Here is a 12260-nt window from a genome sequence, read left to right as displayed (position 1 = left end):
GAAAAAAGGGATATAAACAAATTTGAAATTTCATAAGATATAACTGAAAATTAATGTCAAAAATCTCTTAACAATTGATACAACTCTAGTATTCTATTACATGACATAATTCTCCAGAACTGAAACTATTTTCTTCATCCAGCCAATTTTATAAGAAGAGGATTTGGGGGCAAGATCTCATGTGTAGCTAAAACTGCAACGGCAAAGATGCAGATCAAGTTTAAAAGAATAATTCTCCTTGATGAGATTAGAAGTTGGTTACAACACCAGATGGATCATTACTGGTGATGGTGTACAGAACAAAGACAACACCGGCACAAACCTAAAGTTCCATCGCTTATCTATTCACATTTGATAGACCGGTAAATATGGCGGACGAACAGAAGTGAGGCACGGAAACCAACAGTTCCAAGCATGAGGAAGAAGCCGTAGCAAATGCAAGCCATATAGCCGAAGAAAAATGATGTTTGCATGAAACCAGTCATATCAGAGCGCGCATAGTAGTAATATAAGCAATAGCCATAGATAAATAGACCAGTGGAACCACCACACAGGAAGGCTCTGTCATTAAAAAAACCCAAAAGAGGTTAGAATCATGACCACATCAGAGTAGAGGGGGATTTAGTGCGATCTTTCCCCTCCCAACAGTTTACAGGGGATCCACAAAGCGGAGACATGACATCCAAGACATTAGACATAAATGAGAAGTAATAGTACACAAGACATTTAAGTAGATGAGCATTCCACAAAGAATGTGAAAGTCCTACAAGATCATGTTTTGGCAGGCTAATGTCAGATATTGACCATTCTTTTACTGTCATGACTTTAGGGCAGAAATCACATCTACATACTGGCCAGCCAAATTGGGTAATGGACTAGAACCCGCAGGAAAGTTTAGCATGCATGAACACTGAATCTCCAGCAAAGTTTCCAAATCCACCTTCCTCACCGAAAAAGGCAGTTATCATGCACAATGGTGCAAACTCATCCCCAAAAAAGCAATGATAACATGATTATTGTAAACTCCTCACACTCCTATACATCAAAGCAAGTCCACAAAGAATACATGGCCTGAACATGTGATTAGCAAGTGGGTAATTAACATTATGCTACAAACTCAACTAGCAGGAAAAGTTCTTCAACTTTAAAGTACGTGAGTAAAAAAGCATCAACATCAGTCTGTTACAGTCCACAGTCCATTTTCACATCATTGAAATAAGTATTTTCCAAAGTAAAAGTTAATCACATCACAAGGATCTCACAAAGTGGATAAAGACACGCACAAGCAATCACAGATAGCAAGAAAAAAAAAAAAAAAAAGAAGCTTCCCTATCATTAACACCTTGTTTGGATAGAAGGAAATGGAAGGAAGAGAAAGGGAGGGGGACAATCTCTCTTGTATGGATAGAGGATTGGGGGAAGGAAGGGAAAGGAGAGGGAGGGATCCATTTTCCCTCTCTCTTTAATAAGCATAATCCCTCCAAATTTGGAAAGATTTGGAGGGAAAATGGAGTTCACCTCCCCCTCCCTTTCTTCTCTCTTCACTTCCTCTTCTATCCCTTCCCTTCCTTTCTTTCCTTGTTTCCTATCCAAACAAAGCATAAATGAATGATATGAAATAAAACCACCACCAAAATCAAAGCTATCTAGCATGACAGTATTGTTGGAAGTATGTCAATGCCACTAATGGGAAAAGGCATGAAAAATTAAATCAAGCATATATAAAGCCAGAAATTATATAAATAGTGCATACCTCCACCACCACTCATGATCTTCAGCTGCGAGTTGGAAGTATGTCAATGCCACAGTGATGAAAGCGGTAACTATAATCAATATAATGAAGACGATAAACAAGATGCTGTATATTGTGTAAATTCGGTGACCCCAGACACTGGCAAATATGTAGTAGAGCTCTATGTAAATTGCACTGAAAGGCAAAAATCCAGCCATTGCCATCTGAGGAAGAGTTCCCCGGTACCAGGGTAGCGGTGGAATTTCTCTGGGGTACTTCGTAGTACGGCAAGGAGCTTGGAACTCGGCTTTGCTATTCTTTCCAGCAATTCCACCCAAAACAAGCAATGGTGATGTCACAAGTGTCCAGATAAGAAGAATCACCACAATGGTTCCAAAAGGAAGAGCTGCAGTAGCATGATAAGCAATTGCTACTGTGTTTAGGAAACAGAAGGTCAGAAACAGAGGCCCACAAAACAGGCAACCCGTCAACAACAGGTTCCTTACCTGCAAGAAGGAAATTTTACAAAAAGATCAAACACGAGTTATTTCTTTCAAATTCTATCTGGTATCTTTTATCTATTTAATTTGCTCTTTCCAAAAAAAAAAAAACAAAAGTAGATCATACCCAGTTTGTTCCTTCCAATTGACAATAAAAGGAGGTTGCAGTGTAGCCAGCAATTCCAGATGTGAGAGCGTAAATGACAACAAGGGCTGTGAACAGGGCTCCTCGGTTATATGGGTAAAACACTCCAACTAAAGCGAGTAGAAATATGAAAAACGTACTGAAAAAAAAGTGATGTAAATGTTAGATTACGCAGGATGAAGTAAATACATAGGATGGCATTAGAAAACATGTTGATACACATATGTGGAAAAACAACATTAGAAACTTACAGGGTAAACAGCTGGGTGCCAGATCCAAGAGAAGCTGCAAGTAACGATTGGTACTTTGGAAACCTAAATACATCCCCATGGATATACTTCCATCCAGTTTCTTCCTGATCTTCAGCTGTTTCCTCATCATGTGCATACCTTTAGTCAAAAACAATGAAGCATGAATTTTAAAAAGTCACATGATCACTTAATAGCATGCCCAGATATAAACATATATCCAGACCAACTCTCCACTAATCAACCAGGAACTCCAGCGCAGTTAATAGATACAGTATATATGACTGAAAGAAGAGAAAGGGAGGAAAGCTTTTCGATTCTTACTTGACAAAATCGTTCTTAAGAACTCGCATAAGAATTGTGGCAAGAAATCCAGTCAGGAGTAGTACAGTGACACATGAGTTAATAATGGAAAACCAGTGGATCTCTAGATGATGAGGAAGAGAAGAAGATTGTGAATATTTATCCATCCTCTTCTCAAAAGGGGTGTTTATCTCCTTCCACTTTACAGTGTACATAAATTCCACATCGACATCTTTATCCTCAGTAATGTCAACTAAAGAGTTGGGATCAGTTCGAACATTGATCTCAATAACACGGTCCTTGTTGTAAAAGATGTCAAAATGAATATGCTTATACAAATAATACTTGTACTCGCTTGGGTCTAGTTTGCCTTCCTTGTCAGCTTTACCAAGGAACCCCCATATTGGCAAATCGTCATAATACATTTGGAAGTAGTAATCTTTTGATACTGCATCTCTAAACTTAGTTACTTCTTCCTTTGTCATTTTTTTCTTGCAAATAAGTTCTGAATCTTTGTCCACTAGAAAGTCAAGCTTATAAGGAGCACTGACCAGACGATCTCCATTCAATACTTCACCTAGAGCTTCCTTCTTTTCTTTCACATGATCTGCAGTTAAAAATAATGGTTACTTTTGTCCAAAAGAAGAATTACACGTGCAAAGTAGTAAAACCGATTCAACTAATGCGTACCTGGAACACAGAATGGAAGATCGAAATAGCGGTATGTTTCACTGAAAAGAAAAACCCATAACTATTAGACTCTGTAGCAAGGTAATGAACACAATCAATTCTAAACATTTACATTCAAGGATTTTCATATGAATAGTTACATGACAATCATAAACTTAGCTACTGTATGGAACTTGATGGTGAAGTTGCAAATAACAGTTTAGTGATGGCCGTTTGATGTTCATCCACACTTGGATGCATGTCACTAAATTACTATATTGGGGCAAGAGGACATAGTTAGCATGCATGCAACTTTCACTAGCTTAATTCTAAAAATAGAACCCAAATATGAACCTCTGTAGCTATAATCCTAAATACAGAGCTCAAATCAGCAACACTTTCCCGATTGTTAAGATTCTCAACGTCCACGGAATAACCCCAGAAATCTACATCCCCCACTAGCCTGCTACTCCCTCAATTAACAAGCATGTAACAACACTTCAATGCCTATTAATTTTAGGTTCCTAGTAGCATCATCATTCCAATTATAGCAATATAAAGACCTGCTATACCAAAATAGAAATCACAACTTTTATTTTTTCAGAAATAAGGGCAACAATCACGACAAAAGAGAACCTTTAGTTAAAACATTACAAAATTTAAGATCTCAACTTCTCTACATTACAGTTTCCAATCAATCAATGATCAAAAATCACCCAAACACATCAATATAGCACGAAAATCAACAATTAACTCAATAATCACTTCACAGTACAATCAAAAACTCAAGAATGCATAAATCTCTAGCAAATACAATACATTATCGACATTTTTAAAAAATGTGAGATCTATAATCAAATCAAAATTCGCATAAACTCAGTAAAATGGCCAATCAAAGAGGAGAAATGCGAAACCTAGGGTTATGGAAAGGGCCGACTTTATTGGCGTAAAGAGGAACAGCTTCACCAGCTTTGTAACGATGATCAGAAGCATCAGATCTCACATGACTAACACCAGAAATCAATACCACTGCAAAAACGGCCACCATTAAAGTGGCCATCGATTTCACCATTTTCTTCAAAATCTATCAATTTCTCTCTCCAAATCACAGAAAAAATATGGAATTGAAGAAGGGAAATTAGATCAAAAAAGAGAGATGAAGATTGAGAAATGAGGGTTTTAGATTTGATTTGTAAGAAAAGGGAGTAACGTAAGAGATAAAATTGGGGGAGAAATTAAAAAAAAAAAGGAAAGTGATAGAATACCGAAATTAAGTAGGGAATTATAGTGTGGGGTTTTAGTGTGTGAGCTCTTACCCACCGACGCTTCTTTCTCTCTCCTATTTCAAGTGTGGTGGGAGTGAGGGACTTCAACTTATTTTATTGTTTTTGTATCAGAATTATGAAATGGGAGATCCAAGATTTGGAAACGTGACTTTTCCGTGACATCAGTTGTCAACGAGTTGTGGTATGAATCTCGTAATCAGATCTCTATCGAGTCCAAATCAAGTCAAGTCAATAAAAGAGCGGGTACAATATGAATCTAATAAGTATTTAAATATACTCGTACTATTGTTTAATACACTTTGGCATATATGAATATGACTTATCAAAGAAAGGGCGGATATAATCTGATAGCCCAAAACCTAATACATACATATGTTGTTAATATTATTATTATTGTTATGGAATAAACTGAATACATAACTACATACATATGTTACCTACACGTGCTTAATTGCTTATAATTTTATAAAGCTATTTGCTCTATTCTCACTCTTTTGACATTTTACAATATGTAGTATATGGAGTATGCAACATGCTAGGTCAACTTCCATGGCCTTTTTACATCTCTAACTTTGAAAAAGAAAAGAATCATATCTCTATTAAGTCCAACAAAAGAAATGCATACTTTTCCCTCAAGCAACCAAAATAAATAAAAGAAAAGGAAAATAAATTAGACTTCAACATGAAACTTTTGAAAAAGGTCTACTCCGTATTATAAAGAAAGACAACATTTAGAAGTAGTATGAACACTTTGGCGGGAAAGGCAAATTGTACCTACATGATGCCTTCGCATTTGTTCTGCTGCCATGCAATCATGCAGAAAAAAACTATTGAAAAAATCGACGAAAAAATAGACAATATACATTCGCTACAATCTATTTGATGAAATTAAAAATTTTCATCCTTGATCACAATGTATTCTACCATCAATGGTGCAAGTCTTTGTAATTTGTAAAAGCTTTCGAAACTTGGGGAGGCCGGGGAGTGTCTATCATGTAGCACCATCTTAGAGACTTAGATATTCTGACTCAACCAATTAAGACCTTGATAAAGTCCGCGGCCAGATATTGCAGAAGCACCCTGGATAAACCTACAACAAACACGAGATCTATAACTTTGCTGCTCTTAGTAACTTTCAAATATGTGAAACAATCATTTTGGTTGATCTAGAATGACAGTTTACCATCTGTGATCACGAAGTAGATGTAACCCAAGCTTGTGAGCTACCTCTGAGACTGACATAGCATTTGGAAGGTCTTGCTTGTTGGCGAAAACCAATACTGCTGTATTAGACAGTTCATCCTGCTACAAAGATATACTTTCTATCAGCAAGTTGCGCCCATGATGATAATAAAAAGTTTAACAACTATCAAAAGCCTGAAAGGAATGACATGTCAAACACCAAGAAATTTAAGTGTAACTATTTTCTAACCTCGGTGAGAATCCGGTGAAGCTGATTACGAGCTTCTACAATTCTTTCTCTGTCAGTGCTGTCCACTACAAAAATGAGTCCCTGGGTGTTCCGAAAATAATGTTTCCATAATGACCGAATCTGGGGGACAGATAAGAAGTTAGTTGTGTTCCCTCATTGTGCAACAGTTTAATACTAAGAATTTAAAAATGCACTTCTTGCCCATTTGTATAATCACAGCAAAAGAGAGTAAGAAAAGGTCAACAGCATCAGAAGTACAATAGTGGGGATCGAGGGAGAATAATCGCCACTAGATGAAACAAATTGAAGGTTGTCTGGTACAGGCCAAATAGAGGGAAGTTGGTAAGAAAAAGTAGTATGATGAAGAATGTTAAGACAAAAGACAGGATCTGTCAATTACCCTTTTTATTTATCTCTAATCTTTTTCAAGAAGGGTGGGGAAGGGAAGAGAAGAGAGCAAGAATAATATGCAGATACCTTCTCTTGTCCACCAAGATCCCACACAGCAAAGGTTAGGTTATTGTATTCGACTGTCTCCACATTGAAACCTGATCCAAATTGGGAAATGCACAGTTAAAATCAAAGCAGTTGCTGAATTAGAATTTCTACCGTCTACTACCTTAACATCATGCAAAAGAAACAGCACATGGAATGATTATACCATACCCGCTAATATTTTCATACTACCTATTCATAATTTATCATAAATTATAAAGAGTAAACAGATATTTCTCCCTTCCCTGTCTCCCAAGAGAGAGAGAGGGAAAAAAACCCACTAAAGGAAAATGAGCTGAGCATGGATGCATGCTGACATAAGCTAGATTTGTAGACTGGTTAATACCTATAGTGGGGAGTGTCCGTACAACTTGTCCGAGCTTGAGCTTGTAAAGGATTGTTGTCTTCCCTGAAGCATCAAGGCCAACCATCAGTATCTTCATCTGATGTTTAGAGCCCCTCCTTTTCATAAGACGGGATGTGCCTACGCCCATGGAACAATTAAAAGATTTGACAAGGTGGAGAATTCAAAATATCCAAAACAAAGAAAGGGTCAAAAGTGCGATGATCACATCTTCCCCATCTGCAAATTATATATACTGGAAGAAAGGCAATAGAATTGGATTCTCATAAAGGAATAAATATAAAATATTGAAAAGATCTACTGCCTTGAAACTAATAATTAGTTTGGAAAAAAAAAAAAATTCTTCACATGGTCAATTAAAATATTTTATTGCAAAGAAAGAGTATTTAATTCCCAGCTTAAACAATCAGATTTTACCTGGAAATTCAGCAGCAAAGCTATGACCTATTGATCTTCAACATATCACAGTGTGTACACCATTCTCAGTAGTCAGTAATAATACATAAAAAAAAAAAAAAATTTAAAAAGTATAGCAATAACTTAAACTTTATTCTCTTGAGGAGCAAACAGTTGGAAGATTCATTTTCCACATGCTTCAGAATATATATTTTTCTCCACTGTTCTACAGAAGTGTAAAGGTCATGAGAAAAGGTATCGAAATGAAAATTTCACCATGCATTGAATTATTATACTCAACATCATACCCAAAAGTATATAAGATTCAACAAAATCTTGGAAGAAGATATGTTTGCATTCAAATTGCACTTTTACAAAAGGTTAGTTCTTCTGCTTGAACTGTAGTCAAAGCATCCGTACTTGAGCTTAAAAAACTAAGACAGAATAACAAACTTTACAAAGAGCAAAGAAAGCAGCTTGCATTCAATTCTTTGAGGCAGACTGGAATATGAAGACAGCAGTCAGAACACCGACCAGTCCTGTTACTGCAAGAGCCACAGTTGGCAATGGGGATGTGAGCCCAAAGTTCTGCAGTTCGGGTTAAATCATCAGAATTAGAAATTGGCATTAACTTTTTACATGAATGAAATAACTTGTCCACAACAATGAAACACACAAATTCAGTTGCTAGAAGCTGGAAAATATGAGGAAAAATAAAACCTTAATTCTACAGAAAAAACATGGACTATATATCACCTTAGCAAATTGGGATACACACCTGATTGAAAACAGTTTCAGTGATTTTCAAATTTTGTTAGAGTATATGAGAGGTACATGTCAAGAAAGCAACTTAACGAAGACATTTTTATTATAACAGCACCAATAACATATTTTTTTCCTCAAAACCCTTTGTCAATACTACACCAATATCAGAGTTATACACTTACACTAAAAAGTTAAAACTACTAGCCAATATTCACGACTTGTACTTATTTATACAAATCTAGCGTCAATCCGGTTGTATTTTAATTATAAAACTAGAAACTTTAAATGGTTCAACTCCTTGTAGCCAGATTTGAGTCCTCATAGATATGTTTGTGTTTTTTGCATGGATGAAAGGGAAATTTGTTTCTTGTTTGCATGGATGAATAAAAGCGAAAAATGGTATAAGGGTAGTTGTCACTACATAAGCCACATAATATAATCTCTTCTTACCACCATCACAGAATAGTCATTATTTTTACGTTACTTAGAGAAGGGGCCTATGAAACTGATGAGTTTGTGGGTTACAGTGATTTATACTTTTCCTGTAATATGTTTAAATTTTCAATTAAGCCCCAAACAAATGTACGTTTTCCTTTCCAAAAACATTATTACTAGGCTCATATCCCATCCATCATTCAAGGTATACATAACTAAATATTAGATCCCTTCCAAAAAGATGAATATGGAACTGCACAGGTCTCAGAGCTAATCTTGACTGACGGGAAATTCTTTCAGTTTTCGTGTTCAAGAAGTTTACAAGTAGAAATACACACTCTATTGGGATATCTACAGTCTCTTAGCCCGTTGAACTTAGGGATAGTGCCATGTGGTGCGAAAAATCTCAAGTAAAGTAAACAGCACATACATTCCTCCAACCATCAGAATTGCGTACAAAGGTTGCTGTACAAGAGAATCAAAGCACCAATTTTATGGTAGGAAGGTTGCTGTACAAGAGAATCAAAGCACCAATTTTATGGTAGGAAGAGTGACACTGGTAAAGTATGACAGATTGACAGCCAATAGGAAAGCTACCAATTGTTAGCCATTCAAATGATGAGAAAGGGTTATTGCATAATATGCATAAAAAGTAAAGGGTTTGGAGAAAAGGGAAATTATTATGATGAGAAAGGGTTATTGCATAATACGCATAAAAAGTAAAGGGTCCGGAAAAAAGGAAAATTATGAGATGCCAATGGAATATATATGTTATAATGATCAGAACTCCATACCTCAAGAAGACCCTTGCCAGTTGATACTTCAACAGTAATTGCAACAGCAAAGCCAATCATTGCAATCCTTCCTAACCAAACATCCAAGCCACCCTCATTTGCACTTTGCTGACACTTAATAGAAACTGAATTTGATTTGTGTACAGCCTTCAATTGAGCAGCACTTGTCCGTATCACTGGCAAGACAATTACAAGATAAGTTGCTAGCTAGAGATAGGTTGATTCAATTTTCAATACCTTAAACATTTTTTTAGGTGCCAAACCCCCACAATGGCACTACACCAAGCCACCACCCACCCAACATAAGAAGTAAGCAACTCAATGCAAAGTAGTAATTAAGCTAGTGAATTTTTTCTCGATGAAGCCCAGGTGTGGGGGTGGACACCAGAGAAGAGATTCAAATAAACAACAGTTTCCATGATCAGGAGCAAGAACTTTTGGATCACGAGTCTAAATGCTAGGGTCAGCCAACAACCATGATCCAAATTTAAAATTATGAAGATGGAAGCTTTTTACAAGCTTAGTACACAGATCATGTTTTAATAGCAATATCTGACCCTACTTCAAAGCTAGCCAATACATCAATCACTAGCAGCAACTTAGTGACCGATGTTAACATTATCTTAGGAATGGAATAAAGTAAGACCATTTAAAGTTCAAAGCACATTCACCATATCTTCATTAACTGAATTAATTTTACACCATCTGCTCTCACTTTCCTCGTCCCTAATAAACAATACACCTCCAATTAATTATTGTCGCATTAAACCAATCGATCATAATCATCATTATGCCAAGATACCTTTTAAAATAATTGTAACACTCCCATCCTCCATCCCCATTCCCACTCCTTATTTATTAAGTCATTAGTCACAATCTCCTATCTTTTTAGTTTTTAAAGAAATACAAAAACATCTTCATACATCCTGAAACTCCCATACTTCTAGAGTCATAGTGGTGATCAACAGCAGTCAATCTAACAAAAGATCACATAATAGATTCAAAAGGCCAAATTTCCGCCGCCAAGGCTTAATTGCTTTCACATCAGCTAATTACAATATACTAACCACCATAAACAATATACTAAGAGTCTGTTTATGATCGCAATTATTGCCATAGTCAAACATAGCAATTCAACCACATTGTAACTGGAACATTGAGTTCAAAACCCAAGCATCAATCAACCTATGAACTACCTCCTGAACACCATCAAAGCATCCAAAAAATTCCACCAATCACCCCACTAAATCAAATGACCTTAACATCAAAACACAAAACATTAAACCCTCGAATCGATTTCAAGCCGAACCATACCACAAACATTAAGAACAACATACAATTATGAAAATTCATGGAGGCATTACCAAGTGGAGAGCCCCTCACAAAAGATGTAGCATTTCGAGCAAAATTTGAAGTGGGTATCCTTGAAATTGTACAAAGTCTTGAAGAATTTGGAGTACAAGCATCTGCAGTAAGAATTAAAACAGAGGAATTGTGAGAATTTCAAACATTTGCTAAACAACTCAGAAAAAAAAAATAAAGAGGAGAAATATACCATAGACAGAAAGATTAAAAGAAGCAGAAACTTGAGAAACAGCCATGTTCTTCTACCTCACCCTTGTTTTTTCTTCTTTGATTATCTTATCTTATTCAGAAATTAAGTTCAGCAAAGGCTGAAAGTAGAAATTGGAGTATGTAGGAGAAGAGGGGAAATGTTTTTCGTTGGAGGAGAAGATGTACACGTGTTTTAGGGGTTAGAGAGTAGAGACCAGGCATTCCAACTTCCACCAGCTTGTAAGTTGCCACTCTTATCCATAAACAAAATTAAGTGCCATTACAAAAAAGTTAAGCATAAGCTTGGATTCTAACCTTTTAGATTTAATCCGCATTATCTCGTAAAATACTCGAATTCTTGACTTAATTTTTTTTTGTTTTTTCACCCTAAAATACCTTGTCTCACTTTACATTCGCTTTAACCATATACAATCAGTTTTTCAATGTTAAAATAGAAATAAGTAAAACCTAAAATTATCTTCAACATAAAAAATGAGTCAAACTATGTTGCTCGACTCTGTAATTACTCTATTTTGATTGGGGGGGGGGGGGGGGGGGGGGGGGGGGAGGAGGACCGGAGGAGTAGTCACTTCTTAAGCATGATTAGCTCGCTATAAAAGTGATAAGATCTTGTATACAAAAATTTAATACTCTATACCAAGTATAATGAATAACAATTGAAAATTAGTATTGAGTGTTTTGTATGAAGAATGGATTACAATAAGATGTCACTACATCATAGATGTGACAATATACAAGTAGTTGATTTCAAATCTTATATCCCAACTTTTTTTTTTTTTTTTTCTATCCCACAATTTGTGTATTCATTATGTTTGCCAATTTTTATATTCATTGCTAATGATGCATGGTCCACACTATTATTAAAATTTAAAATTACAATAATATCTATCGATATAAAGAAAAAGTGACACACAAGCGGTACACAAATTGTTTTAGATTTGGATTCATTTCAGTTTGTTGTTTGATATGCTCCCTGGTTTGTCTTCTGGGATTTTTATGCATATTCATAAATCTGAGGAGTTTCACAAAATCTAACAATACCCACCGTGGAGATTGGAGAGTCTTACTTATTACTTATCATGTAGTTTGATTAGGGTAGTGCAACATTAGTTAACACTCTT

The 12260-nt window shown here is 35.9% G+C and overlaps 3 protein-coding genes across 5 annotated transcripts; all 3 read right to left on the bottom strand.

Moving 5' to 3' along the window:
- Positions 1–13: 13 nt before the first annotated feature.
- On the bottom strand, positions 14–4928 carry LOC145589927 (transmembrane 9 superfamily member 2-like). The gene is made up of 7 exons (XM_081646634.1): positions 4512–4928; positions 3619–3659; positions 2950–3535; positions 2629–2766; positions 2360–2516; positions 1754–2238; positions 14–561 (listed from the first exon to the last, which is right to left on the bottom strand). The coding sequence occupies exons 1-7, from the start codon at positions 4667–4669 to the stop codon at positions 342–344; spliced, it is 1785 nt and encodes a 594-aa protein (XP_081502760.1). The 5' UTR covers positions 4670–4928; the 3' UTR covers positions 14–341.
- Positions 4929–5568: 640 nt separating this feature from the next.
- LOC145589928 (ADP-ribosylation factor 1-like) lies at positions 5569–7732 on the bottom strand. 3 transcript variants are annotated; one of them, XM_081646637.1, is made up of 6 exons: positions 7592–7732; positions 7157–7294; positions 6793–6863; positions 6316–6435; positions 6067–6188; positions 5570–5973 (listed from the first exon to the last, which is right to left on the bottom strand). In XM_081646637.1, the coding sequence occupies exons 2-6, from the start codon at positions 7278–7280 to the stop codon at positions 5898–5900; spliced, it is 513 nt and encodes a 170-aa protein (XP_081502763.1). In that variant the 5' UTR covers positions 7281–7294; positions 7592–7732; the 3' UTR covers positions 5570–5897. The 3 variants fall into 3 exon arrangements, with proteins under 3 accessions (XP_081502761.1, XP_081502762.1, XP_081502763.1); XM_081646635.1 differs by lacking the exon at positions 7592–7732 and having other exon boundaries at positions 5569–5973; positions 7157–7585; XM_081646636.1 differs by lacking the exon at positions 7592–7732 and having other exon boundaries at positions 5569–5973; positions 6067–6185; positions 7157–7585.
- A 143-nt stretch (positions 7733–7875) lies between these two features.
- Positions 7876–11345, bottom strand: LOC145589929 (stress enhanced protein 1, chloroplastic-like). The gene is made up of 4 exons (XM_081646638.1): positions 11120–11345; positions 10929–11030; positions 9565–9740; positions 7876–8158 (listed from the first exon to the last, which is right to left on the bottom strand). The coding sequence occupies exons 1-4, from the start codon at positions 11163–11165 to the stop codon at positions 8054–8056; spliced, it is 429 nt and encodes a 142-aa protein (XP_081502764.1). The 5' UTR covers positions 11166–11345; the 3' UTR covers positions 7876–8053.
- Positions 11346–12260: the final 915 nt, after the last annotated feature.

The sequence above is a fragment of the Chenopodium album genome, chromosome 17, assembly GCF_948465745.1.
Source record: "Chenopodium album chromosome 17, dcCheAlbu1.1, whole genome shotgun sequence".
Lineage (NCBI taxonomy): Eukaryota > Viridiplantae > Streptophyta > Magnoliopsida > Caryophyllales > Amaranthaceae > Chenopodium > Chenopodium album.
The sequence above is the reverse complement of the archived record's forward strand: the minus strand, read 5'-3'. Positions and strand labels throughout refer to the sequence as shown.

Excerpts from the sequence above, each read along its gene's own strand:
- LOC145589929 (XM_081646638.1), bottom strand. The coding sequence starts at position 11,165 with ATGGCTGTTTCTCAAGTTTCTGCTTCTTTTAATCTTTCTGTCTATG. Across the intron at positions 9,741-10,928 it reads TGTGAGGGGCTCTCCACTTG|TGATACGGACAAGTGCTGCT; the intron begins GTAATGCCTCCA and ends TTGTCTTGCCAG. Across the intron at positions 8,159-9,564 it reads CTGGCAAGGGTCTTCTTGAG|AACTTTGGGCTCACATCCCC; the intron begins GTATGGAGTTCT and ends CCCGAACTGCAG.
- LOC145589927 (XM_081646634.1), bottom strand. The coding sequence starts at position 4,669 with ATGGTGAAATCGATGGCCACTTTAATGGTGGCCGTTTTTGCAGTGGTA. Across the intron at positions 2,517-2,628 it reads GGCACCCAGCTGTTTACCCT|TACGTTTTTCATATTTCTAC; the intron begins GTAAGTTTCTAA and ends CTTTTTTTTCAG. Across the intron at positions 2,239-2,359 it reads AATTGGAAGGAACAAACTGG|GTAAGGAACCTGTTGTTGAC; the intron begins GTATGATCTACT and ends TCCTTCTTGCAG.
- LOC145589928 (XM_081646635.1), bottom strand. The coding sequence starts at position 7,304 with ATGGGCGTAGGCACATCCCGTCTTATGAAAAGGAGGGGCTCTAAACAT. Across the intron at positions 6,436-6,792 it reads ATCTTGGTGGACAAGAGAAG|ATTCGGTCATTATGGAAACA; the intron begins GTATCTGCATAT and ends TCTGTCCCCCAG. Across the intron at positions 5,974-6,066 it reads CTACTTCGTGATCACAGATG|GTTTATCCAGGGTGCTTCTG; the intron begins GTAAACTGTCAT and ends TGTTTGTTGTAG.